At 35.5% G+C, this 24,505-nt stretch overlaps 1 protein-coding gene across 1 annotated transcript in view; it reads left to right on the forward strand.

The window, feature by feature from the left end:
* The window catches only part of MARCHF1 (membrane associated ring-CH-type finger 1), a 173,465-nt gene that overhangs the window by 70,106 nt on the left and 78,854 nt on the right, over nt 1–24,505 (forward strand). Inside the window, exon 2 of the mRNA XM_075499246.1 lies at nt 5,512–5,651. Coding sequence (XP_075355361.1) covers nt 5,550–5,651 — 102 coding nt within the window. The 5' untranslated portion in view covers nt 5,512–5,549. The remainder of the gene's footprint in view (nt 1–5,511; nt 5,652–24,505) is intronic.

A 24,505-nucleotide genomic window follows, 5' to 3' on the forward strand; every position in this document is an offset into this window, starting at 1 on the left:
GAAGTTTTTACCAACAGTTATCAAATTTCTATGTGGAAACTAATTTTTTTCCCCCTGACATTAAAGAGCACCACTGAATTGTACTGGACTGGAATATTTTACAGCTGTTGGCACGATCACATATATTCTAATATGACTTTCTCTTTTTTTTTTTTTTTAATATAGAGATACTTTTCAAACTTGAGGTTCAGCTTCTTATTTGTAAAAATGTGGAGTTAGAGTCATTATGCTGTTATGCTATGGCTACACTGAACTGTTCTTGTGAAACACAGCAGTCGTAGGATAATACTGACTTGCTGGTTGAGAAAAGCCTATGGCTCGCTGGTGACACAAAAAGAGCACAATTTATCAGAGCTTTCTAGTGCATCCAGCCCATGAATTTGGGTTTGTATTCACATTAGAATAATCGATTGGAAGTCACAACTTGATAAGACTCAGACAAGAGATATACAAACAACAACAGGGACTGTATTTCTCTTAGCAGAGCTCAGCAATTGAAGGCTATTTGCATTTCAATATTCCTGCAGCTCTACTCCTGCAATATTTTGGTGATCTGCCAAGTCATGCAGTGTATTTAGTTGCTGGACAAATACCATCACTTTGATTGCTGTTGGGAATCTTCGAACCCAGAGAACAAAACTATTTAGCTTAGATAAAGAACAGTATGTTTTGTGTTCAATTTCCTGCTGTTCTATGGTAGCTGTTAGATCCTGGTAAGGACTGAAAAAGCATAACCTTCTCACGTACTTCATCTTAATTCAGCCTTTGTTGAGGCCTTTATTACCTGACTCTAATTATATTCCTGAATTAAGCTTACCGATTCTTTTCTCTTGCTAGATTAATGAACTTTTTTTGGAGACATTATGCTTTTATTTCATGTAACTGGCTAATTTTTAATACATCCTCCTTAACTAAACCCCTATTACTTAGTACTAATATTGTGCAAGATGTACTTGAATCTATAATTCTGTATGTCCCTTTGCTTGCCTAGATTATAAGTAAAAATTGTCTCCCTTGAAAAAGTATGAATAAAGTAATTATTTTATTTTTAAACAAATTTATAGGGGATGAATTAAGGTTTTTTTCAGGCAATTTATTTGGGGTGGTGGTTCTTCAGTTGTATGAGCAAGTGCAGAGTCCTCCTCTCAATTATGATCTGTACAGGGGTAGTCATCATTTTGATTCCTCAGGGCAAAAAAGAAGAATTGCAAATGTTCCAAGGAGTTCTGCACCCCAAGAGGAACAGAACAGGGCTGTAGCTATAATCAGATTATTCCCTGTCTTCACAGGTGCAGGCAGTATAGAAAGGATTGATTGATCACTTACTGAGGGGTGATGGCGATGTCACTCTTTGGAACGGTCTCCTTGCAGATCCTTGGAAGGCTGTTGCCGCAGGTAGATGGCACGCACTGATCTTGGGCATCCACTCTTCACTACACCTGTGGCTCAGTTAGACTCTGTGGAGCTCTAAACTAACATGTTTCTAAAAGGTTTTAAAACTTTGAGAACCTAGACTTCTTGCCAGCTGACATTATAGAAGTTCTGCTGCATATTGTTAAAATGTCATATGCCTGTCTCGACTGTGTAGAAACTCATAAGGTAATGACTGCAAGTAGTTACCTTTGTCACACTGAACTACAGCTGTTGCCGGGGGTTTATGGTTCTTTGTCAGTTTTAAGTACCAGGATTATCCAGCTGTGCAGAATAATTTTGTAGAATATTCTCTAGACTAAGCTATTTTTTCACTTCACCTGTGATCAAATCCAAAGTGTGTAGTATTGTATGCTTACATATGATGTGTAGAATTGTATTCTCAGGTTGAGGTGGCTTCTAGCTACCCCAAATGTGAGGAGCATATGACTAGAGCTGGTGGCGTTTGCATTACTTCTCTACACTAAACACATCTCTGGAAGAATTCACTGTACATTGAAACATGCAGAAATATAGGTTCATTCCCGCTAAAAGTTTACTTGAAAATTTGGTAGACAATCAGAAACAAAGTAGCCTGACACATAAACTTATATTAAAATACAAGCCTAAAATAATGGTAAGATAATAATTCATAAGAAGTAATAGAACATTAGGAAAGGTCTTCATTGAAGACCTGAAGCTTTCCCTCTTAGTAAGTGGTCAAGGGTGTGATGGTTCAAAAGGAAGCTCCAGCTAACTACTCATGTGAGCAGCTGCTCATCAGTAGGTGTAGCAGACTTTTAATCTGGCCTTAGAGCTCTAGGAAATTGGGAACCATATGTTTTATTCCTAGGGTATCTTTTCAACCACTTGTCTTAAATATACTAGGTTAATTTTATTACCTTTGCAAAAACATATTTGTGTGTATTCGGTCCAGAGAAGGAAGTGTGAGAATGATCATTTTAAGGGATTTTTTTGTTTGTTTTTTCAGTAGTAGAAAGACTGGATATTCTTGTGAGAGCACAGTCAGGAAGTTTTCCATCTGAACAGTGTTCTGGAGAGAAGTATCTTCTAAATAATGATTGAAATAGTCTTTTAAAACCAGAGTGAAGACTTTCTTAAAAGTTATATCCTTTTTTTTTTTCCCCAAGTTCATATTCTTTCTTCAGGGAAGAACCAAAGCAGTAAAGGGCTCCCAAACAGTGAGCTGCACCAGCTGAGCGTGTAGCCTTCTTGTTCATGGTGTGCATTCAGAGGAGCAGTGAAGTCTAAGATCTTTTCAGACATAGCAAGCCAAAAAAATATATATACATTCCTCTGGGCTGTAATCTTTATATAGTATTCTTCTGGGGGAGATGTCAAAAAATTCTTACATTTATTCCACATATGCATTTTGTGGTTTTTTAATTTTTTTAGCATTTTTTTTTTCTCTAGCCAGCATTAACCTCTAGTTTCCAGGCATCTGCACAAACAATGCACAACAATAACTTACTGATCATGGGAGAATGCAGTTCAGCAATCTTAACAAATTAAATCTGCCCTTAAGTCCTGTGTGTAATGAAACGTTTTACTGCTTGATTTTACAAAATGGAGAACCACTTCCCCAGAGCTGTTTGTCTGTCTATGAAGGTTCAAGTGACATGAAAGATTGGCTCAACGTCTTTTCTGCAAACTTCACTTGTTAGCTGTAAAGCAAGTGGTACCTCTTTGCCCAGCCCCAAGTGCAGTCATAAACAGAGCAGCAGTAGCTCATCCCTTTTCACCCAGTTTAATAGAGTTGACCAGTGTCATAGGTGATAGAGCTCCTCTCCTCTGCTCGTAAACTCCACTTACTGGGCAATACGTGAGGAACCACCGTGACAGGTTCCAGAGCAGCAGAACCAAACGGTTTGTCTCATTTTGCAAAGTGTAAACAATATTGAAATACTTTCTGCTTGAAATTTTGAATGAAAACCAGGAAATTCCAGAGACATCAGAATAGTTTTGAAAAGACATTTTACTTTCTCAGAAGATTTTGTATGCTCCCATTTAAAAAGTGGGGGGGATGGAATGGGGACTAGTTTAATTAGAAGTCAGACTCCACTGTTGTTTCAGTCCTGCTTAGTTGGTAAATAGTATTTCAGCACAAATCATGTAGAAATTACCTAGAATTTGCTGTAGGAGCTTGAAAAAATAAAAATAGTGATTGGTTGTCTCATATCGCAGAGGAGGACATGTGCATATGCTTGTCCTTCTGATGCTTTTTCTGATTCTCCAGTTTTACTTATACGTACTTCATGATATGTTGGATATACAATGAAAAGCATTTAAAACATGGATTCACTTTTTATATCTGTGTACAGGTTGTTTAAATGCACAAGCTGTTCAGTGGTACTTCCTTTACTCTTAAAAACAACCAGTTTGGTATGTAAAGTTCTGCTAGGCGCATTCACAAAATTAAGGAAAATAAACAGTCTTGCAGGGCTTGCAAGAGAGTGGATGCTCTGATCCAGTGGAAATCGTAACTGCTGCTAAGTTGGTGACAATGAGTTTAGTCAGTGCTTCAGTTAGATTTCTCATTGTGAAGCCTTTGCTGGGTTGGACTCATGCCCTGGAGGACCAAGTTCTTGAAAGTCTACAACTGAAATCTTTTATAATGGAAAAATGGATTTGACTCCACAGACAACAGACTGTGTGGCAGTCTTCATGTTACTAATGCTTCACTGGCATATATTTTTATCGCATGTTAAGATTTCAAGAGACTGAAAAATTATTAAGAATCAGCTCACCTGTAGACTCATTCATCTAATCATCTCCAGTGCGACAAAGCTAAGGCTAGTTCCCACTTATTCTTTACTATCAGTTCTGCGAGATTGTGTGGAGAAGTACAGCTTAGTGCATTTCATGCTTTGAAAATTATATATTAATGGTAAGTGCAGAAACGGTAAAGCTGTAGTTATTCAAGAAGGGGCTGTAGTTTGTCAGAAGCAGAATCTGGGAAGACGAAAGCCTGCTGTAAACGCAAGCATCTCTTATGTACTTCATGGAGATGTATTGCAGAAAAAATAAACCTACTTTACAAACACATAATATTCAATGACATTAAATAGGTGCTACTTTACCATGTAAGGTCTTTAGCATTATTGTATGTATGCTCCAGATCTATTCAGTCTAGTGCTAACCTCGTTCGGAGTACTAGGCGCTCAATCTTTTTGTTTATTATGTTTCATGATGTTACAGAATAACACATTTTAAATTAAAAAAATGTTATGAACAACCAGATTATAAATTGCTTCAGTTGTTGTGGAGAAAAAAATTGCTAGAAGTTATTTTTTGTAATCAATTAGCAAAGTTTTGCACTGAATACCTACATTATGTATTTCAACTGGGAAAAGTACATTGTGAAATTTTAAAAATACTTATGAAGGTTTCTTACACTTAAAAAACCCCCTTACTAGTGCTGTATTTCCAGAATGTGTTAGGGTTACTTAAAAGGTATTTTGTTACTGTTACAAACTAAAAAGAAGTTCACATACAACTTACAGTTGGCATGGAGCGTTTATTGCTGGCGTGTGTACATTACTTTTTGCTATTTAGAATACATCCTAGTGTAACACTTCAAGACAAGCCAGGTATTCTGGTGTGTGTGGACATGAGTACATACATGTGTGTTTTCACACTCTTGATTTGTAATTAATATCTGCTACTGCTTTAGAGCTATTTCTAGTTGTTTCAGGGAATGTGGGGTATTGCATCCAAATGTTATACAGTTTTAGAAATGGTGCTGGTCTCACAGTTATTTTGTATAAAATTCCTTTACAATAACACTTTTTTAAATTGAAGTGACAACTTGAGAAAGATTTAACATGTGGAGAAGGCACTGAATTTACTGACACTGAAATACTATTAATGCATGTAAGGTGTGCTGAAAGTGCATCGTTCTTTTCTAACCTGCATGGCGTAACCCTTTGGAGTACTTTAAATAAACATGTTCTTCTAAAAATATGTTTATTAACTGGTTTAGATATAACTTAATAAGCTGTTTTTAAAGGCATGCATCCAGCGACATGCACGCAATAAATTCAAAGTGTCAATGTTTTAGGGAATCTAAATTATTTTCAGAATTTCAGAAATTGAGAAGGGATAAGTGGAAGGAGAAAATGCTGGGCTGGTGCCAAGCGATAGCTCGTAACCCTCACAGACTTCCAAACAGCACAAGAACACCCGAGGTCTCAGGTGATGCTTCACATAACTCTACTTTGGTGAGTGAAAAGTTGCATTTCATGACGGTGGCATGCGCAGATGAACTTCAGAGGTGTTAAGTTTATTTTAAAAAATGTAGTGTTTGCCATTGATTGCATTGCCTCAGTGTGTGAAACCCTTTGACATTATAGCTATTTACTCTTTCCATTTGCTATTTTTTCATCTTTTATGTTATGCATGGTCCATTCTGACTTGCATGCTATGTCTATAAATCAGTATTGATGTTTTGTGAATGGTAAAGTCTTTAAGCAGGAAATCTCCTAATATGGATTACATACATTCTTTGTGATCTTAATCAATGCAATGGCATTTGGTCCCTGATAAATACAGCTGGACATTATCTAAAGGTACCTTGTTTGTTCTTTGCTCCTGCCTGTAACAGGAACAAAGTATGTCTGCACTTGTGTTAGAGAGATGGATTTTAAAATGATCTTCATATATTTAACATGATGCGACAAGAGATGGTTGAGTTTCTGCATGCAAACCTATTGATAGTAGATGTTCAGGCAATGTAAAGTCAACAATTTACATAGTGGAGTTATCATGAATTGTATGAAGTTGAATAAAGTCACTCATTGACAAGAATTTTAATCCTGCAGTTTTTTCTCATTTGAATAAACCATTTACATCCGTAGACCTCCCCAGGTGAGTAAGAACTGATACTTGAATGTAAAGGCTTCAGACTGCCCTGCATGTAAGAGCAAAAATTGTCTATGTACTTGTTTTTCTTCAACTGTATTGACATTTTCAGACTACAGCAAAACTGATTATTTGAAGCATATTCAGTTAAATATGCCTGGTTCAATTTCATTATTAAGTTTAAAATAGGCACAACATTTTCCTATCCTAAGAAGCACGAGGTATCAAGAAGTGCTGCTCTCCAGTTGTTGAAACATGGCCATGATGACATCTAAGCAGAAAGGTGAATAATTGTTTATAACCACTGATGAAATGTGGTATTCCAAAGAGTGTGAAGAGAGTTGTAATTGAAGAGGCAGTGGTCTGTTTGAAAGTTGTTGAAGTTCTGGTGAAAAAAAGCCCCTACTTAATGTGGCAAAATTATCTTGTTCAATGGTAGCTTATATAGAATGTAACTTTCTGCTAAGGAAGGAAACACGAAAAGGCAGCACTAAAAATTGCAGACTTTATAGTTTACTTAATATCCTAGATTATTATTATAGGTGACTTTCATCTGGAATTCTTTTCTTTCAGAGAAATAAAGGGAAATTAAAAAGCAATGAGTCATGAAACAAGAAATGTCAAGTGTATTATCCCCATATTTAATTACTATTACTATTACTGTTTTCTTTTTTAATTTTATTTAATTACTATTAATGTTTAGGTATTGCTAGTAATAGGTGATAGCTATTAAGGAATTTAGATATGTGAAAATTTGCATATTTTGATTTCTGCTTGACTGCTAGTCAACATTTAATTCAGTTTGATATTCCAAAGATAAGCATTCCAATCTACCAGATGTGATTTAGAAATGATGAACTGAGAATACAGTTCATAACAGTTGAATCAGTAGAGTTAGCATGCTTTAATCTTATTAATATTAAAACTTGTTCAAAAGTAAGTTTGTGTGAAACTGTATAGACTGCTGCTTAGTTTAAGAAAGCTAGGGATATAAACAGCTAGGGAAGATACTGTGTGTCCTTTAATGTTGTGTTTGGCTATAGAATAACAATCTTCACAACAGGAAATAAAGCAATAATATCTCTTGAGGCCTGTCAAGCTTTCCTCTTCATTTTCTTTGCTTCCTGCTCTCTCAACCATTACTCTTTCTATCTGTCACTTCTGAAGTAAATGACATTCAGTATATGCTTTTGCTGGCAGTGTCTTTCCAACTTGTGGGCTGTAGGCTGAAAATCCTTATTTTCCTTATGAACATTTTAAAACTGAAATCGTGTTTCAAATCACTTTTGGTTTTGTTTAGTAGTCTTAGCCTTTCAATGTTGAAAAATTTTCCATCTAGTCTTGAGTGAAGATATAGACTTTAGCACTGAAAATGAAACATAATGAAACAGCAGAAAATAAAGAATATAATAAATTATTTGGTGTAAGTGTACAAAGCCACTTCCGATGACTTATTCAAGTCCCTTCTTCCTGAATTAACGTTCATTTTCCAGTGCATTGCAGCTCCTCCATGGACCTGGTTCCCTTAGTGGGGGTCTATTTGGGCTGTCTTGCGAGCACATTAATGGTAGGAAGAAACAGCTCTTTCCTTCCTTAGACTGGAGGTGGCCAGTCTGGTTTTGGTGGGAAGCAAACTGGGGTGTACACTGCATCTGTTTTTCACCACTGTTGTATGCCTTTTGTGTGTGCTTCTGATTCAGCAGAATGTCTTCTGTATTTCCGAACTTCAGCTAAGGCTTTTCAAAAGAAACTTTTCTTTCTCTTTAAAAATAAACACCCGAAGCAGTCATTTCACAATGCCACTTTCCCAAAGGGGAATGATCTGAAAATTGCAAGTATTTCTCATTAATTTTTATGAAAAGAAATATTTTTCTCTCTTAGTGAAAGAAAGAAGGAAGCTTGTGGAGTAGGAAGCACATTATGATCATTAAAAAATTGCTTTTTTCTTTAAGCAAGTAAATGGAATACTTAACAGCAGTGCGGGAAAAAATAAAAAAGAAATTAGCTCATGAAAACACTGAAATAAATTTAAAGAGTTTAATAAAATCAGTTATACTGTTTCATTTTATTTGATGTTAAGATGTTCTAGCTTCATACAAATCAAATCAATTCTGAAATATTTCAGAAAAACTCAGCTAAATATTCTTGGAAACATTTTTCCATTATTATTTTCAACTTATTATAATATTATCCCCAGGCTTTATCACCTCAGTCTACTTTATTTTAAGATTAAAGCCTTTGTGTTCAGTTTTAGGTGAAACTGCAGCCTCTTGGTTCTGAGCATACCTCAAAAATTTTTAGTCATTCTATAATCAAAGGAGGGATAACATCTCAAAAAATATTGTTTAATATTACAGTTTGTTGGATTTGGGGGTTTGTATTGTATTGATAATTTTAGATTCAAAGGGAGGAGACCTCTTTTTTTTTTTCATACTCAAAACAATTTCATATAGTCCATTAACTTGGTGTAGTGGGACATAAAGCTGGAATTGACTTTGCTTCTCTGATAGCTAGAAATCGTTATCTATTTTTCGAGCTGAATTTATTATCAGTTTGTGCTTGTTTGTCCTGTATACATTGTTTCTAAACTTTAAAGGTTCATCCTTCCTAATGTTCATCATAAGATTTATTTTGAGAGACCTGTAATATAAGTTTTCAACTTTACTTTCCCTTTTCGTAATAGTTTCCGTGTTCCAATAGGTATCTTAAAAGGTCTTGTCTGTTCCTGCTCCAGTTTGAACACAAGTGACCAGTTGTACACAGTATTCCAGATCAAGTTTTCTGTTCCTAACGCTTGTGACACTCTTTATTCCCTATCCAGTAACACATTTATCATACTGCATAGATTTAGAATCACTTTATCAATACGTTTTTTGTAGCTATTATTTTAGTTTTGAGACCAAACCCAGACTATGTTAAGTTTTGATCAGTACATGAAGACTGTATCAGTTCAAATTATTATTGCTCCTCTATTCTTTTCCATTCACTGTTTTTTATATTTATTTAGCAAAAAGACCTTTTCCTATTTAACTTTCTTTTCTGAAAGTTTGATTATGGGTTTTTTTTTCCCCCTGGTAATTCTTTTTTTTTTTTTTTTCATTACTTTCTAGTATGTTTCTTTGCTTTTCTATTTAATGTAGGCTTCATCTACTATATTCATCTCTTCTGAATTAGATATTCAGACAGACAGATCTGAAGATGTTCAGATTATTCTCTATAGGGTTTTTTTTCTCTTCTTAAATGGAAATTTATATCTTTTTCATTTTTTCTTTCTCTGATTTTTGCTAGAGGTGGGGAAAGAATAGTAATGTTTTCCTTCTTAATTGAAGAGAATCCAGATCTTGAAAGCTCATAATTCTATGCAATAGTATTTGCAGTTTTTTGTCTTCTGAAAGGGTAATAGATATAACTGAAAATGTACAATTTTAAGTTCTTTCTTCATGAGTCAGTTATCTCCATACAGTCAGTATCTATTTATACTGTGATTCTGTAAGCATATGTATATATGATTAGTTCAAATTATTTTGATGGGAATACATAAATATGTATTAACATTGATTAAGCAATTAGACTAGAAGCAGTTCTGTGTCTGCCTATTTCTGCTCAGTGCCTAGTGCTTCTTGGGGTCCTAATTCAGAACTTGAGTATTATCACAATGTATGTTCTTAATAGTTATGTACAGCCTGTTCTGCATAGGGTATGGACTGGTCCTTGATTCAGTACATCATGCTAAACACATGAAGCTAATGGGACATGAGCACATAATTAATGCTGAATTGTAGTCATTAGTACATACAGTAATATGTATTAATGTTGTATTCCCTGTTGTATTCCCCACTAGAATTATGGGTGAATATATGTGGAAGTATAGTCATATGAGTAACTAGGTAATTTATGTTTGTATATGCAAATGAAATTTGGAAGTCATGGCAAATGAGCAAGCATCTAATTCAACACTAAGGAAGGATTTTTTTTGTATGCAAGCAAATGATACCATCTGCTTCTCTAAGAGAAAGTAAAATGTTTATGAATTATCTGTTTGATATAGGCAGATCCCAGGTTGCCACATCTGATCTACCTATGTTGACTGAGCAAGTTAATAGTAGTCAATGGTCATTCCAAAATATAATTAAACAAACAACAGAAAGTGAGTTTGTTGTGGTTTAACCCTGGCAGGTAGCTTAGCTCAGCCAGCCGCTCGCTCACTCCCCCTCAGTGGGATGGGGGAGAGAATCAGCGGGGAAAAGTGAGAAAAATCATGGGTTGAGATAGGAACAGTTTAATAGGGAAAGCAAAAGCCACGCGCGCAAGCAAAACAGATCAAGGAATTCATTCACTCCTTCCCATGGGCAGGCAGGTGTTCAGCCATCTCCAGGAAAGCAGGGCTCCATCACGCGTAACGGTTACTTGGGAAGACAAACACCATCACTCCGAATGTCTTGCTTTCCTCCTTCTTCCCCCCAGCTTTTATTGCTGAGCATGACGTCCTGTGGTGTGAGATATCCTTTTGGCCAGTCAGGGTCAGCTGTCCCAGCCGTGTCCCCTCCCAGCTTCTTGTGCACCCCCAGCCTCCTCGCTGGTGGGGTGGGGTGAGAGGCAGAAAAGGCCTTGACTCTGTGTAAGCACTGCTCAGCAATAACTAACACATCCCTGTGTTATCAACACTGTTTCCAGCACAAATCCAAAACATAGCCCCATACTAGCTACTGTGAAGAAAATTAACTCTACCCCAGCCAAAACCAGGACAGCTTTCCTTCCAGTGATAAACTGAGAAGCTGGGGTTGAGACGCTGGAGTGCAGCTGTAAGTTCTGCTAACTATATGAAAGTTCTGAATAGTGTAGGAATGATTGATCACTAGGTGATCTTTAAAGGTCCCATGCAGCCCTAGCCATTCTATGATTCTATGATCTCTGTCTAAAACGCAACATTTAATTCCAGAACAAGAGAGATCTCTTGATCTGAGCTTGAAGTGTTTGGCTGCTTGATTTTGAAGGGAGTGTAGTTCCTTTCTGAAAATCCTGTGAAATAGGATCCCTCTAGGTTTCCCTTAACAGTGCAAGCCTGGTATTGTTAATCTGACAGGGGTTGAGGGGATGTTTAAGATCTGTATTTTAATTTGTTATAAGAAAATTGTGTAGTTTAATACTCAAAAACTAGATGTAAATGAGAAAAGAGTAATTATCTAAGAATATGGAGTTGGTTTCATCTGAATTATCTTCTTATTTGCATAACTATTAAGTAGACATATTAATTCGGCTGCAGAACTAGCTAGGAAATTCACAATACTATACCTACAAAATTCTCTATAGACACTGCTTTTGGAAATCTAGTACTAACTTGAATATAGTAGCCAAACTGTCTATATGTGGATCAAACTGTGAGAGAGAGAGATTCTACAGAGAAATATAATTTCAAAAGAGGCAGAATTATTCACCTGATGTAATAAATTATATGCTGTTTAAACCTTCTCTTAGTCTATACTTCTAGAAGAATAAAAATACAACTGGTTGCAGCACGTTTAATTACGCATTGAAAAAAGGAACTGTTGAGAATATAACCTTTTGTGGTTCAGGTGTACTGCTCCTGGCTTCTGTGTCAGGTAGCTTATGGAATAATATGTGAGGTCTGAATAAATTGGCGGGGGGGAGAGGTGGTCCTAAATATCTCACGTTCTCTGGTGCTACGGGTTTGTATCTCAGCTGGGCTGATTCCCTCTATTCCTCTGGTGCTGAGAAGTTGTATTCTAAGCGACTGCCTGGGTTTTTCTGTTTACTTCTCATGGACTTGATGAAATTTCTGCAGCATTTCATTTAAAGCCAGTATTTGTTCTGATATTCTTGGACTAAAATTCTTGTTGCCATTGTTCATTGTACTTTTTGATCCACCTCACCTGTCTTTCTTTCCGCAGATGCTCTAAGGCCTTTTAAGAAGAAATTTAATGAGATGCATGTTCATTTTTAGCATTTTACATCAGGTTACTCTTTAGCTTTTTATTTAGCGAGTTCTTTAGTATCTGTTAATGTTAAGCTATGGAAATTTTTCCTTGTGATGTAGATGTTCCACCCTGGGCTCATCCTTCTGCACGATGCTGCATGCTCCCCCGCAGGGAAATTGTTTTAAGTATTTATTGCTTTCGAATTTACAGGTCAGCCTAAGCTGTCAGTGGCCCCCGTAGCCATGCCACCCCAGGCCAACCTTATTGATTTTCCTTATATTTAAAGGCAATTAGCAGTCGTTACCTGGGTTACCATCACCTTCTGGTTTCTCACCACAAATGTGTTATAAGGATGTAAAGTTGTTAAGAGTTCATTTGTGCTTCTTTTCCGTGCGTAGGTAAACCATTAGAGCAGGGCAGATGTAGGCCAAAGCTTTTGGGTAAGTCTCCCCCAGTGCTCAGTTTCTTCCTCAGTGGATACCAGTGTCATTTAATAATCAAGAGTAGGGCAGATATGGTCCGATTTTTACTTATTTGACCAGTGATTTCAGTTAGGCTTCCCCTGTGACAGGCTTAAAAGGACAGTCCTCACCTCACTTAAATCATTTTCATTTCCCTTGTGAGAAGGATGACATATTTCCTGACCAAAAATGGAGGCCGCACAGAAAATTACTATTACTTTGCATTTATAGAAGCAACTTAAATTTTGGAGAAAAAAAATAAAGCTTACCTGAATTCTGGCCTCAACATGAGTAAATTATTATTATTATTAGTAGTAGTAGTAGTAGTAGTAGTAGTAGAAGTTCTTAAAAGTAATGTTTTAATTAGCTTTATAACTTACATGATATTTATGTTTTATAGGTGTTAGGTGTCCAGATTGCAGATACTTTTATCAGTGGAATTTGCAAGAAATTATTTTCTGTAGATCAAATTACTCAAATTAACTAAATAATTGTTAAATATCTGTGTAACTGTTCGAATAGATTGTATTCAGTCCTTTATTCTTTCCCCCAAATATTTCATGCACCTTGTTTCTCATAGCAACATGTGTTCACAAGATTAGTTTAAATCTATTTCATACAAATTATTAATAATGTGTTTCTTTTTCCTATAGTTGAAGCTGTCTCGTTAGTCTGTTTCACTTAGGAAAAAGGGGCATCTTTTAAGTGTAGAATTTAAAATGTATTAACTTTTTTAGTTTTGGAGAGAAGAGTTATGTCTCAGTACATTAGACTTGTTCACATAACTTTTGACTGAAAGCTCAAGAATTATTTTTCTAGCAATTTTTAATATGTCTATAAAAATCTTAGATTTAAAGTGTGTAAAGCTCCAGGTTACATGATGTAGGGTTATAGGTACTGAAACAAAGAGGTGATTACCAATCACCATTCAGTTTCTATCTGGAAAATGAGTTCTAGAAAATGAGAAAATCAGACAGGGCCAAGTAATTAACCTAAGTTTTTGATAAGGTGAAATGGGTTACTCTCATTTTAGCTCAGCGAAGCCTTCAGTCCCATCATTAACTGAACATCTACACTGTAATGGGAAAGCCAAGATGACAGGAAGCATCAAAGAAATGTCTCTGCTCATTCATTTATTGCCAGAGTAATACCAGCAAGGAAAGCTATGAAAGCACATCATGTTAAAAAAAAAAAAAAAAGAAAAAAAAAAAAAGAAAAAAAAAGTAAAAGTAAAAGAAAAGAAGTAGTGGTGGAAGATGATCCTGCAACTTTATCTTGCAAAAAATCTCATGGTAATGCTAAATGTTTAAGTGAAATTGCAAGTTTACATAGTAGTCCCATTCCTGAGGATCCATATTTTTGCATGGTATTTTGCATTACAATACTACATGAATTACGAGATCCAGAATCAGTTTTAGGATAAGCTCTCTACTGTGTTGACTGCCATGGTCTGTGCAACTCAGTCCTGTAAACAGAAATGTGTATGCATAATTTGCTTGAAGAGTCTATACTGATACCATTTGCATGCTTAAAGTATGTGCATATAAGTTTGTGCAGCAGCAGTTTAAAGCATTGATGGAAAAGGGTAGGAATCAGGATTTCCCTTGTATATATATATATATATATTTCAACCCTGCTAGTTTAAATTGTACCTAATCCCATAAGTTTGTGCAGTTTCTGCAACAGGATTCATTCTCACTATTAAGTGGTTTACATAGTAATTGTTACTGCAAAATATACCCCAAAATACTCCCAAAAATATTCTTAAGAGGAAAATGGGGTTGTACGTGCATGCATAGAAGCCTTTTCAAGCATTCATATTAGTACGTAAGTTTTGCTACAGACAGGGGTGGGAGAAGAAGAAAGTAGTAAACTACAGGGAGCTGTATGTCTCCCTAGGCACATCCGATACATACATTCTTCTGCTACGCTATCCTCAGTAAGAGTGTGCTGAATGCTACAGATGATTTGGTGTTGGTTTTGTGGCATAGGAGGCTATGCAGTGCACCATATCTCTGTGGCTAGCTGTTCTTCTGACGCGACGGTATGTCGATGTGTCGTGGAGCCATTTCAGCCCACATTCGACACCATGTTCCACCCAACCCGTGGGCTGGTTTTCCTGCAGCCTAGTGAGTCTGCGCATATCACGACTGTCTTGTGAACACCTAGCCTGCGTAGAGACAGTCTGAGTCTGCATTGCGGTTCTCCATCCTTCTTCCTTTTATCTAACGGAGACATACCGTAGCACAGAAGCTTAAGTAGGGCCTCTTGAAATCTGCAGCATGTATGAGTTTCCCTTTTTATAAGATTTTGATGGAGCCCTGAGCTAGGAGAGGCTCTGGGGGAGAAATCAGGTCTTCAAACAAAAGTTAACCTTTATAAGTAGATTCTTCAACAAATATTCTGTGGGAAGATTCTGAAAACCAATGTTATCCCCCTGTTTTCCAGTTGGCAGTGTCACTGAATACTTGCCGTTGCAACTGCAGTTGTGGTGTCCACTTTACAACAAAGAACAGCAACAGAAAGTGCTGGAGTGATGAACCCAAGGAGAAAAAGGATCATAATTATTGCGTAGGTTAAAGCGCTGACTTGCATTGTATGTAACTTCTGCGTAACTTTGTGAAAGTCACTTCTACTTTGTGACTTCAGCCTCATTAATGTGAACTAATGATAACATTCAGGATAAAATTTCACTTACAGTTGTAAGGTGCTTAAATCCTGTAGAGACAAAGGTGTTAGACCTATCCTGGTTGATAGTGGAAGGATTAAATAAATTTGGATAATTAATACAAAGGAGGAGGAGAAAATATGGCAGAAGACCAAGTGGCTTTCTAGAGATGAATCAACAGGTAGGCTGAGGTTTAGTGTTTGTTCCACAGGAGGTGGATGAACCATGGTACCTGCTACACTTTCAGAGGTGCTAGTTCAAATCTTGGTCTGGATTTGTAGGAAATGCCAGTCTATCAATTTAATTAAAAATGGGTACATGGCAAAGGTGGCCATATGTGGATGCTGACCATATCACTTCTGTCGACTCTGTTGACTGTGAAAGAAAACTGCCTGTGACCTTGTTAGGCTAATTACATCTGGGGTTAATCTTTTATTCCCTCCCCCTTGTCCTTTCATAAAGTATGAGATGGGAGTAATAGCATGAGATTAAGAAGGGAAATTTAGACGGAAGGTGAAGAACATACTCTTGACAATGAAATGTCTTAGGCTGCCATATGATTTTGTATTGAGGGTTACAGGAACACCTTGTCTGTGATCCTTGAAATTTAGAATGGAAACATTTGCACATGATATTTGTATTAGCTTTTTCTCCTGCCTCTGATTTTCTGTGCATGCAGTTTTTTTCCTATTTCTAAAAGAAATACATCCTAGCTTTTCTTGCCCTGGTAATCCTTTTATAAAATCAATGATATGAAAGGTACAACTTCAGTACCAGATCAGTCAACTGACAGTGATTTGTCTAATCATTAAGGATTGTTTAAATAGAAGTGTTCAGATTTCATCCTTTGTGAAGATCTATCTTGTGGTAAAGTGTCTGTTTTCTATTTCTGTGCCTCATACTTAATTATTTTCCTCTTTTTCAGTCTGCATTGACCCCAACAATATTTACTTGTTAACCATGTAGGTTGTTATTTTTATAACCGAGCTTTTGTTTTTCATAAGATGTTGTAAATAGGATCTTATGTTTGGCCTACCTTACATTAAGAAGAGAGGCACCAAATGTAGCCATACTTTTAGCATTTTTATACCCAAAAGTTAAACACTGATTCTCTTTCATGATGGATGAGGGAGAAAAATAGTGTCTTTTTTTTTCTGTGACTTTTTTCTCTTTTCTGTTGTTTTGGAGAAATTGAATTTTATGACATACAGCATAACCATGATCTGACAGAAAAAGAGGAAAAGCATAACAAAAATTAATTTCATAGATGTGTCAATATTACAAAGAGGAGGTCTTGTTTTCCATTTATTTTCTATTTATGTGAAATGATACACTTAAATTTTGAGAGGTGTTTGTTATTCTTAGCTTTAATAGGGTATTTATTTCACGTACAAGAATTATGTTTTAGGTTGCACTGGGGTCTGCTCATGTGTGTAGTCTACATTGTTATTTTTCAGGCTGTAAGTGCATTGTTCTAGCAATATGTAAAGATGATACTAAATGTATTTTGAGTTTTATTACTAAATTGGAATACTGCACTTTTTTTGCTGCTGTGAGAGAGAAGAAAGATTTTCATCTCACACAACTGTTTGGGGTTTTTTCATTTGAAGGACACAGAAAATTCAATGCAATCCCATTTTACTCTTCCTGGGTATACTTTGGCTCCTCACCGTGTCTTGAGGTCCCGGGCAAGAACCAGTACTCTGTTGTGGGGCTATCTTTAATGTCAATCAGTTCATAATTAGCATTTTCAGTATAACCATTCGAAGAAATATATAAGGGAAATGTGTAAATAAGGGGAAAAGGTGTATTGTGGAAGAAAAAGTGTTTGTAGAAAAAGCTCATTTACTGATTAGGCCATTAATATGAACTTGTGATTTCTCTAGACAAAGCAAGCCCCCAAAAAACGAACAAAAGAAAAACCTCCAAATCTGAAGTAGCTGCAGACTCGCTGCTTCTTGTATTTCAGAGAAGCTGTTGAGTACAAGCTCTGCCTAGTATAAGTTTCAGGGTAGGCAGAATAAATTTATGTGTAGTGAAATTTATAGTAATGAGATCATTGAACCAGGAGGCATGTTGATGTTGGTCCATCTGATGGACTCAAACTCACAGTAGATGAAGACCCCAGAGGCAATACAGATGCTTCCAAGGGCTCTCAAAGTGCTCTGTTGATAATCTGGAAGTGTGGTGCATCAAAACCATGTACTCAGACTTTGTGTTTAGTGAGGAAATGTAATTTTATCATTCAGATTTAGGCATATACTCTTCTCGGGAAGTGACACTAATTTAGACTACAGTATTTCCTGATGCTGAAATAATTGAATTTATTTTTTTTATTATGGAAACCTGAGTTTATTTAATCATGTTTGATGTTTGTTTTCTCTGGGTAATATTATTTCAGAATGTGCTAATTGCTTCTTGTAATCTTTGTAATCCATAAATATTAATGCTCATGAAATGTTAATAAGAGCTGATAAAAACGAAATGCAGAAAAATGAGCAATTCAATTAATCAGTTTAAACTGATTTTATAACTGCATAGATAATTACTGAATTGTCAAAACATCAATAATGATGCCTGTTGAACTACAGTAGTATGAGATAGTTTGAATATTTTATACAGACTAAGTATGATTACCCTTCAGTTTCTTTGCTGTTGTGGGTTAAGGCCATTTTATTTAAAACTGTGATTACAAAATCCTGAAGATCTCCACTTGTGGATAGCAAATTCAAGATACTCATGTCATTTTTTAAAGAGGTCCTAATCTCCCAGTAACTTTAAATGGCTAATGATGCTCCCTGTCTCTGAAAATCCTGTTCTGTAGTCAAAAGAGGTGTTTTCAGAAGTGTGAACCTAAAATTTGCTTTTAAATCATTATTTTGGGATTTCAGTAAAAATGGGCTGACTTTCAGAGGAACCAATTTAAATGATATGCTTAGAATATCTGAAGTGATGCTTCTCAGAGTTTGGTGACTTATCAAAGTGTGATTTTTAAGTGCAAGATATATTTAGATAGCATCAGAAAATCTGCCATTACTGAAATCTTGCAGTAATCAAGGTTCTACACTGTCAGAAATTGTTTGAAATAATGAGAGGATGATTCAAGCAGAACTTTTTTTTTTTTCATTATGTTTTATTCTCCATAGAGGGAAGAAAAAATGAAATGAGGAAGAGCATGGAGGAAAAAAGTAGGAAAACATAAATTCTGTATAAATACAGATGTCAGTTCCACTTTGATTGGTATCTTGTACAAATATGAGTTCACTTGTTCTCAAAAAGAAAAATATTCATTTTCTTCCAAATACTTTTTTTATCACACCGTATTCACAGTTCACCTTGGCTTATGTATTGAGCAGTATTGATGGGTGAGAGCATCTGCAAAACTGAATATTCACTATGTTGACACTTCCAACTAAATGCATTTTTTGAAGTGTTCTTTGGGTACCTACCTTTAGCATGCAAGTATGTTTAAAATACACCATAAAAAACCTGGAGACATCCATCATTAATTTGCTGGTTTTGAAGATCTGTTCTAAGGAAACTGCATTTTTACATGCACCGTCATTGACAGGAACCACAAATAATCATCTTGCTTCTGATTTCTGTACCTTAATCATAGGATTATTCATTTTTCCTGCTTGATCTGAACGTTGATCATATTGTCTTTCTAAACATAGACATAGAGAACATACAGTATAACATAATTACTGTACCTGTGTTTCTTGGAAAACCTTTTTCCTGTGGCTTTGTAGAAGTGATTAACAGGCAAAGAATTCTGCAAAGTGTAACAGTAAAACTTTCCTTTAATGCTGCAAGTGACCTAAAAGCTTTTTCTTTAACATGTACAAAGGCTTTCATTGTAGTACATGTCTACACATAGGGTTGAATCAAGAAATGCTAACTCTAGTGCCAATCTTGACAGCATGGTCTGTTTTTCTTTTTAAAAAAATCTTTTTAGAGCAGCTTTCTTACTGACTTCAGATATGAAAGAATTTCAGCAATATTTAAGAAATCCACTTTTGTGACGTCAGTAACTGAACTTATGTTATTGTCTTCTATTTCCTTTTCAGATGTTTTTGCTTGGTTTTTTTTTAGAAGGAAGAAACAAGGTAGAGCCCTACATTCTTAACCCACTGCAGCATCACATTGCTGCTCCACAGTGTCCTTTCTGTCACTGAACTGTGGCAGATACCATGACTTCAAATTGCCTGGAGCTGCAGAGGGAAAGACTGCTGCCTGGCTGTTTCTGCATACTGTCATGAATACACTGCCCTGGATTTAAACAGGTGCAAAGATCCCGCCTGCCACCCACAATTTCTTTGGACTTAGTTAATAAGCTAGAGGTTAGGTGTAGGTAGGGTTTTTTCAACTCAGCATTTAGCATTTGAAGAACCATTTGCAAAGAGATACTTTTTTAATAATGTGGATTACAGTAACGTGAGTTAATGCTCTGGTCAGTCGGTGCCTGTCATGGAAAATGCGTTGCTTCTCAGCTTCTCAGATGCATGAGATGTGCAATTAGCTTAGTCATTTTGTATATTTATTCTCAATTCAAAGTGTTTAGTAAAGTGATTGTTTTCTTGCGGATAAAAAAAATAATTGAAAGCAATTCAATGAGAAAATTCAATGAGAAAATTCAATATGCTTTGGTTAAGTATGTCTTTAGTTTATTTTGTGGATGTAATTAACTGCATAAAGGTCAGTCAGGATGGGATCTGTTTGTGCCTATCTATTTATCAGTGCGTTCAGAAGTGACTATGAAATTGTCTGCATAAAAAAGTATATTTGGCACCAGAATGTACTTTAATTAAAAAAAAAACCAACCCTACAAGCAAAGAGCCTCTTTTGTTTTTCAGAAATTTTAGTCATCTAGAGATCCACCCATATAATTAGAAATTTTTTTTGTGTTCTATTTTTCATTTATTATTGCATGGTACAGGCAAACTCTTTCTTTACCAAAATATATATAAAGGTGGAAGAATATTTGATCAGACCAAGGGAGATCAGACCAAGCTCACTAGTGATTTTTTTACATTCAAAGCAGTATAGTGGGATGAATGTGACATAACTTCTATGCTTTTTGTTCTGAATTGAGAGACTAGAAACCTGGTATTTGCATTTTCCTGAGTATGAGCTTGTATTTTGCTTTAATACAGATTGCCTCCTTTAGAGAAGTAAACTAAAAAGCATTCTGGCAAGCTTGCAGACTCGCAGCATGGTTCTCTCAGGAAAAGTAAATATAATTTCCAACTTAATCTGTCAGAACTTCTTAAAAAAGTTAATATACTCACTATTTCCCACCATTATTTAATTAAAGTAATGCACTTTTGAGTATTTTTATGCATTTTTATATTAGATGCAGTTTAAAACTGAAGACAAATGGAATAGACTCCACTGGATAAACACCTATTGTGGCTTTGTTTAAAATAATATGTAAAACGTATTTGTTTTCATTCCATATTGCTAAGAATGTAGCAAGACAGCTTAGTAGCTCCTGTTTTTCCCTGCAGACACAATAGTGTCTAATTTGATGCTCAGCATTTTATTTTTTTCCAGATAACTACAACAGCTTACCTACCAAATAACATCTGTGTTGCCACAAAATTGTAAATGGTGGTGTAGGCATTCTTGCTCGAACAAGCTGACCACTTCTTTTAGAGCTTTCTGTATGCTATCGTGGTCTCAGGTTTAGTGCTTAGACTTTGAATCTCTGCCAGACTCTGTAAGGAGGTCTGGAAGCTATGCAATCTCTGATGTCACATTTCATGATATGTTTTTCTGCTTTTCCTGCCTGATTACATGTTCTAGGTAGAAGATAAGTTTTATAAATAAAAAAACCATAAGATAAGAAAACCCGAGACTTGGTAACTTGTGATACACGAGAACAGTGTAAAGATTTTATTATTTTTTTTTAGTTATGCAGAAACTTTTCAGAAACCATTCAATTGCCTTGACTGATTGCAGCTGCCAGAAAATGTAATTACTTCAAGATTTATTAGCTGATTGTTTACATTAATCATCTGGTCCATAGAACATCTGAAGCTGCTTCAAGGACTACATTATTATTAGTTTTATTCTTTACATAAAAGCAAAAAAAATTAGATGATTTGCATTATTATTTCAATAATATTCAATTTTTAAATACCTTGGGAAAGGACTAATATTTACATTTCAGGCATGAGAATTAAACTACTGTAAGGTTTCCTGTACCATAATAAAGAATGAGGAGAGAAAATACTTTTTTTTTCCTAAATGGGGAGTGTGTGGGGAATCAGCTATGGGAAAGTGAAAATGATTACATATTCACTCCTTTCCCCTTCAACCCCAATACTGAATGAAGTCCAAGACTAAGAAATGCCAGCTTTTTAAATGCATTGTTTAGAAAGCTGAGAGTGAAGATTGAATGTATTTCAATGCATTTGACCTCTAGGTTATCTTTAAAACAGAATATATATAAAAAAAGAGTCAGCAGCGTGTCTGTGAATAACGTGTCTGCTCAAGAAAGCTTATTATTGTTCTCTAATAGCCTTCCAGTCGCTGCCTCTGGCTTGGGATGGCCTGAGATAGTTATATTAATGAAAATAGTGTAGTTGAAACTGCTTTATAATCATCAGTAAAACCTATGCTGTCAAGAGATTGCTGTGATGAAAGTTTCACAGTCATGAAGCTGGTTTTGACATTCATGCAACTGCTTTTTTCTTGGAAACATCCATTTTTGTATTGTGTTCTGTAAGGCTCACCTTTTGAAGACAAAATGGATTTTGCTTTGTCTTGTAAGAAATTCCTTTATTTTTTAATAAATGAAAGTCCAGTGATTGTTGAGTTCCTTTGCTTAGAAAAGATTTTTTTTAAATTTAATTTTAAAAGTTCAGGTTTATTTTAAGATTTTAAGTTTTCAGAATGGTTCTAGGTTCTTATTTTAAATAGGAAAAACTAAAACCTTTCATTACTTTTCAGACTCGAAAATCACAGTCAGAGTATATATATGCTATAGCGTTCTTACTGTTTTCTTCCATTTCCCGCAGTGTAACACATTCACAGGTGTACACATCTGTCATCCCCAGTTCTAAAGGTCTTGTCAGTTAGGAGGGAAGTATTGTAGGATTTGGTCTTTCAAATTTCAAAGCCTCAGTAATGGTCAGCATAGATGTCTTTTTATTTTATTATCAATTTTTTATGGTTTTTTTTTTTTTTAGAGAAGAATTTTTGACACAATTTTCTGTATTTTACCTTTCACCTTGTCAACTATATATAAATTTTAAATGTACTTCAGCTCACGGGTATGCTGTTTTTAAGAGGAATACCTTTTTAAATGAGCCTCACTTGTAATCAAAGCTTAAATACTACACATTAGAAAGATTTTTGTTCTGATTTGCAAAATCTTGTCTAATTTTCAGATTAGAATAGGTTTGGGCAAAACCAGTATGTACAAAAATGAACTGTAGAAGGTTCAGTGATTAAAGATTCATGGATGATTTTGATGGTGCACCCAACCCTTTTTTCTTATCTGAGTAGTCCTCTTGGTTGCAAGAGGATTAGTCACATGGTAATCATACTAATTAATACTCAGAGAGCTAAGATGAGAAATGTAACCAAATGCATGCATTATGGTGCTGTCAAAGAGCATCTTTTTCAATGGATAGGATAACTAAACACGTTCATAAGCATATTCCTTAACCATGATTTATAGACAGTGTGTCTCTAAAATACGTATGCACATGTGAGTTGAGGGATGAGAAAAGCTAAATATATTCGGACCTACCTGAAGTACTTTTACCGTGGTTTTTTTTATTCCTGTTTTTTTTATTCCTGTTAAGCTCTTTTCTTGTTAAGATTTCATTTATTTTTTCCAGCAGATGCTATGCTTTTGTGGTTTTTAATTTATCTTTTTCAGGTGCATTGTTTTGAAAATGCAAATGAAGAAACTTTGCAATTCGTCACTGAATTCTCGGACACACAGCAGTTACAACGTTAATTTTCTTGTTCTCTATTGGATAGTGGATACAGCTTTTACATAAACACCTAAGAGTATACGATATTACCTAGCATGCAAATATGTTTGTAATTCAAATTAAGTTTACTTCTTGCTGTAGCTACAAATGGAAAGTCTTTAGGCTGAGTATTATCTAAAGTAACCCATAAACTATATTTTTGGTGTTAAAGGATGCTGTACTATGACTAAGGTTGGTATTATTCACTGTACTCCTAAAATTGAAATATTATGCTGCTCTTGGAATCGTTTTTCTGTTTTGTCAGTGTTGAACAATGAGAAAGCAATAATGAAATTCAAACCTGAGAGCTTTAGATCTCTGTCCACTTAAAAAAGATGAATATAAAAATGGTTCCCAAAGCCAGATTCATCCAAAATCCAATGATTTGGGTGGTTACCAAAGGATTAATTTAGCCCGGTGTCATATCTCCTTCAAAAACAACTGATGCCTGTAGAAGAATACAAATATCAATATTTCTGTGACATGCTCCTCTAATCTGAAGAGATATGCAGCCACAGGTCCTCCTCATCCAATGGGATAACATAGGGTGTTTAACAGGCCTTGATAAATGTTTTTTCTTTCATTAATTTCACCAGTTGCATGCCTTTTAATATCCATTGAACACTAACTTTTAATATTGACCAATTTCTCTGGCAGAGTTCCAATGTTTAATTACTTGATTGTGTGAAGAACTACTGCTTGTTGTTATTAATAATGAAATCCCTGGGCTTTTACTTAGATGCGTATTGAAATAAATTATCAAATCTGATATGGATTCTTTAGAAAGAGTGCCCTTTATGCCTCCTTCGTAGCCCAAATTAAAAACTTGCAAGAGTCCCTGAGGGCCTGGTATGTATTTGCTGTTTCTGAACAATTTTGAGGCTACTGTGTGAATTTTGCAAAGGAAAAAATCATTATCACTTATTGATACTGTCGCCAAGGTTATGCCTTCTCAACCTCTGACAGTCGCAATTAAATAAACTAGGTGCTTTAGAACACCTGGTTTTGTCAGAAGTCTAAAGAATATGAAATACCTTCAAAAGCCTATCAAGCAGAGTGCTACTCCTAACTTCATTTTTCCCTGCAGTGGGTTCCCAAATAACCAGAGCAGGAGGAAATCTGTCAGCGCGTTCACGGGCGCTGAAAAGCCAGTTGAAT

Source organism: Mycteria americana, chromosome 4 (assembly GCF_035582795.1).
Source record: "Mycteria americana isolate JAX WOST 10 ecotype Jacksonville Zoo and Gardens chromosome 4, USCA_MyAme_1.0, whole genome shotgun sequence".
Taxonomy (NCBI): Eukaryota; Metazoa; Chordata; class Aves; order Ciconiiformes; family Ciconiidae; genus Mycteria; species Mycteria americana.